The sequence below is a fragment of the Lolium rigidum genome, chromosome 6 (assembly GCF_022539505.1).
Source record: "Lolium rigidum isolate FL_2022 chromosome 6, APGP_CSIRO_Lrig_0.1, whole genome shotgun sequence".
In the NCBI taxonomy this organism is placed as follows: domain Eukaryota; kingdom Viridiplantae; phylum Streptophyta; class Magnoliopsida; order Poales; family Poaceae; genus Lolium; species Lolium rigidum.
In genome coordinates this window covers 139,256,927-139,261,521 of record NC_061513.1, presented here as the reverse complement: position 1 = coordinate 139,261,521, position 4,595 = coordinate 139,256,927, and the positions used below count along the sequence as shown (strand labels likewise).

The 4,595-nt window shown below is 47.8% G+C and overlaps 1 protein-coding gene across 1 annotated transcript; it reads left to right on the top strand.

The window, feature by feature from the left end:
• The first annotated feature begins 271 nt into the window (after positions 1-271).
• LOC124666689 lies at positions 272-2,703 on the top strand. Its single transcript, XM_047204022.1, has 2 exons — positions 272-1,445; positions 2,406-2,703. Exon 1 carries the CDS (start codon positions 290-292, stop codon positions 1,415-1,417), a length of 1,128 nt encoding a protein of 375 aa, XP_047059978.1. The 5' UTR covers positions 272-289; the 3' UTR covers positions 1,418-1,445; positions 2,406-2,703.
• Positions 2,704-4,595: the final 1,892 nt, after the last annotated feature.

Here is a 4,595-nt window from a genome sequence, read left to right as displayed (position 1 = left end):
CAGGTCAAAGCTCATCCAAAAAAGGATAGGTCAAAGGTTCCAATTGCTCTTGGCGCGAAAAAAGCGAAACGAGTTTCTTTTGGCGCTAAAGTGAAATATGTGGCGCGAAATCTATGCGACATAAAAATTAAGGGATGCAATCGAAGGAGCAAACTCTGCGGAGAGAGAAATGGAACCCATGGAGAGAAGCGTGACAGAGAGCGTCAAGAAGCCGAAGACCTCGCTGGCGCCGCCGGTGGACGCCCTCGGCGACGATCTCCTTGGTAGGATCCTCCTCCGCCTCCCCGACATGGCGTCCCTCGCCAGCGCCGCCCTCGTCTGCAAGAGCTGGGCCCCAGTGGCATCATCCCCTGCGATCTTCCGCAACTTCCTCTCCCTCCGCAGGCCCCCACTCGTCGGCTTTATCCTCACCGACCACGTGCGCGTTCCCCGGTACTGCCCTGACCTCTGCTTCATCTCAGCTGGATCTGGTAACCCCAATCTGGCCACCGCCGTCGCTGACGGCGATTTCTTCTTCGAAGACATCCCCGACATCGATTCAGATGACGAGGAGGAATACTACCACGATGAGTGGCGCCTCCGTGGCTGCGACGGCGGCCGCCTCCTCCTGTCACGCGGCTGGAACTCGGTTGATCTCGCCGTCTATGATCCCCTCGAGCGGACCGCCGTCTTCTTCCGCGGGCCTAACGCCTGGCGCCATTCGTTCCACATGGTACGTTACGCCATCTTGGCGAGCGAGACCGACTCCTCCTTCAGGGTAATCGGCTTCCAGCAATGGGGTGATGCATTTTCCGCGGTCTTCTCCTCCGACAGCCGCAAATGGGTCATGATTGACTCAGATGCGGATCATCGTGTAGGGGATGATTTTTATCATATCATGAGCGATGGCATGTCCGCGGGCCGGTTCGTGTACTGGCGGTCGGACACCAAGAAGGTAAAGTACTACAAGACCGAAGAGAAGATCATGGTGCTGGACACTGAAACAATGGTGTGGTCGGTCATCAAACCGTCGTTCCCTCCTGGTGAATCCTACTGCATCGCGGACATGGCGGAGCACGGTGGCCTCTGCATCGTGTCCAGCAAGGAGCAATGCGTGCAGCTCTGGGTCCGTAACAGCAACAATGAGTGGATGCTCAAGAAGGAGGTATTGTTGCTGAATAAGTTTGGGTGCTTGAAGAAACTTCGCCGTGATGAGTGGATGAAGAGGGTGCGTATCCTGGCAGTGAAGGCTGGTTATGTCTACATGGAGTTTTGGTCCATAAGGAAGCCTCATTCCTATCTTCTTGTGCTCAATCTGAACACCACCAAGCTGAAAATCATTCGCAACCAGTCGACCAAGCCTTACAGGGGTTCTGCCTTTCCGTTCTTCATGAGGTTCGCACCTCTGCCTGCTACAGATGATGACAAGAAACTTTGAGGTGCTTGATAGTCATGCAATGGTATAGGTAATCTTCAATGTGACATGTTAATTGTATTTATTTTCTTCTGTTCCTACTTTCTTGATTTAGCTACTATGCTTACTGGTGTAGACTGCTTCGTCAAATAACGGTTTGGTGTCTACTGAAGCTATTACATGATAAAGTATTTCAAAATTTCCATAACTCATCATGTAGACAGCTTATGGTTTTTGTTACTCGTATGGTGTCCTATCATGCACTTCCCCAACCAATTTTCCTAGATCTCATCGTCACGTGTAAAACTTGTTTCCTTATCTGTCATTTGATTACCTAATCGTTTGGGTCAAGTTAACTCTATCTTTTTTATTGTACTGTATGTAAATTTCTAAAAGAACGACTTGGTTGTTGACTTATAATTGTTCCTTTTTCTCAGAAACTACGCTGTACATACTGTCACAATCAAAGTATAAGTGTTTTAACCTAAAATGTTTCTTAGAGAGAACAACTAGTACTTGCCTACTAGGTGACAACTAATTGATTTTTCTTGCTAGTTTCTTCGTGTTTTAGTCAAGGACACATTACTTTATATATAGTCAACACGTAATTTCTTAGAATTTGCTTCAGTTCCGCGTAAAATAAGACAATGCTTCCCATTGGTGTTTAATTAGTATCTGCAATTAATTTGTAACTCTATTGTGTCATAGCTTGCACCAATCACTTGTAAATTTAACTCCATATATTTTCTTCAGTTATGTCAATTTGATTGACAAAATTAAGTACTATTGGATATCCTAAACTGAATAATCGTGCTGAAAGTGCCAATTGTTTTGGTTACTTTAGAATTCATGAATCATGATCATATTAAATTTCTCCATTTCCATGAGGATTAGTGAAAAATGTTGTGTTTCTCTACCATGTGAGCACCAGGTGATCGGTTACTTGTTTTATTTGGTGGTGAGTGGCTTTGGTTTCTGCATCCTAAAGCAAGTGTATTCCTTTGAATTTCAGGTCAAGTTGTTACTTTTCGCTTTGATGAGAGGATGCTGAGTTAATTGGAGCATGAAGTCATTCCAGTTTCCAGATATTACTTTGAAGTGTATTGCCATCTGAGTTTTGACATGGAGATGTAGGCATGCCAATACGGCCTTTTGTGACAATTTATGCCTCATTCTGGACCTAGTCTTTTCTGGTTATGGTACCCATTCCGTTTTAGTTTAAATCAAACTGTCCACGTCAACTGAGATGATTATTTCAGCTGTCTAATCTTGATGCTTAAATTAAATGTGTGGGATTACTGAGATTCTTACTGCTGTGCAGTAGAGCTCTGTTTTTTCTTCATTACCTGCAGTTTAGATTATTTGTCATATTTTATGCTTAGTTGAGGTGGAAAACTTGGATGCAGCTGTGCAAATTCCAGAAACAGACTCATATTTGTCACGCGGTCATTGCCTTGATTTGATAGCAAGCTGGGAGGCCTGTGACTGAACTGAAAATGCCGATAAATGCCCTTCTACTTTGCTTCCTGGGCAGGAAGCACTTTCGCTTCAGTGCTCCCCCCTCCTTCAAACTTAAACAGAACAACGGCTCAAATCGTTCCGTACCCCTTCACAATTGAGGTTACGATGGTACTTAATAAACTATTAACGATTACTTAAGTTGTATTTGGCCCTGTATATACCCATTCGGCTCAATTGAATATGTACAGAACTGAACCTCACACGTAATCATCCGTGGTGGGTCTGTACTTGTCACTCACGGTTCACGGTGGCTCGTCCTGGTCGACAACGAGGTGTGTTGCCCGGCACAAGCGCGACATCCCTCGTCGGTGGGTAGCGGTGGCAAGGCCATGGATGTCGTCACAGGCAGGAGAGGTTGCCGGCACGGTGGAACTGACGGGCTTAGCCGTACTTCACCTAGGCCACGCGCATTGCTCAAAGCAGAGCATCATGGCCGGCAGGGAGGAGGAGGGTATGCGGCCGCAGCTATCCCGGCAGCCTGCAGGAGGTGTGCGAGCTGAGAGCATCGAGTTTGAGCATACGCGCTCATGATCCTCCTCAAGCTTGCCGTCACCGCGGCCACGGTGACCTTGGCAGCACTATCGAGAGAGAAAAGCAGGTGTCGGAGGAGGGATTGGGAGCCTGGCCGAAGAACACGGACGGGGCTCCTACGCTTTATCATCGCCATAGCTCCTCCCTCCATGTATGATCTGTGAGGTGACTTACGAAAACCTCACCATGCTGCAGTCTCGCGAAGTGGCCCTGCCGATGACACGAATCTTTGAGCCGGTGGCTCTCTTGCCGACGGAATGAAGCTCTGGTTTGGCATCCATGTTATCCATGGCCAGCTCCCAGGCTTCGCCGACCTCTCCTTGTGTGAGGAGGGTTAGATCAATCCAGGCACCCACGTACGTATAGAATACTTGGGTCTTACGGGCTTGGATCTGGATCTGAGAGAACCAATCTAATTAAAATAGTATTAGAAACTAATAATTAATAACAAAAGACTAAATTACCCTTTTAAGTTTAGGGGAGGGGGAAGAGCTTTAGCAAATTGTGCCGGGGCTCTCTCTTTGCGTTGCAACTTGCACAGCTGATCATGCGCACAAGAGGTGCGCACTCAGATTCCTGCAACGCGACGGAATTCGTGGAGAAACCATTTTCTCTGTCTCCTGGCCCTCCCCCGGGATGCCACAGAGACGACCAGTTTACTTGTCTTTTTCACTGGATCATGCCATACAGAGTTGATTGGAAGGGAACCAGAAAGCAGAAATCCAACACAGAAGAAACCTCTGAGGATCATAGGCATGTACCTTGAGACAAATTCTCATTCTTGATCTCATCAGCTTCGGAATCAATAGACCAGGACTGTTTGCTGATGCCACATACCAAGACTGACGACTATGGAAGAGCAAGACACGCACTCGAAGCTACTGTCAGAGCGAGAAGAGGAGGAGTGCGGCTTGAAGCGGTGAACTCAACTGAAGCACCACCTGAGATTGGGAGAAAGCGGCAGCAAGCCAGCAAGTCACCCTCCTCTCTCGCTTTAAGAGCAGGTCTAACAGTCCCCGTAAAAGGGGCAAACCCGTATAATAACCGCCGATTTGAGGGTTTCGGCTCTACCCGACCGTCTAGCACGCCCCGTAAAAACGGCCCCCGCATCGTTTTTTGCTGTTTTCGAGTACGGGGCGGGTCGTCGCCC

Coding starts and splice junctions, on each gene's coding strand:
- LOC124666689 (XM_047204022.1), top strand. CDS start 290: ATGGCGTCCCTCGCCAGCGCCGCCCTCGTCTGCAAGAGCTGGGCCCCA.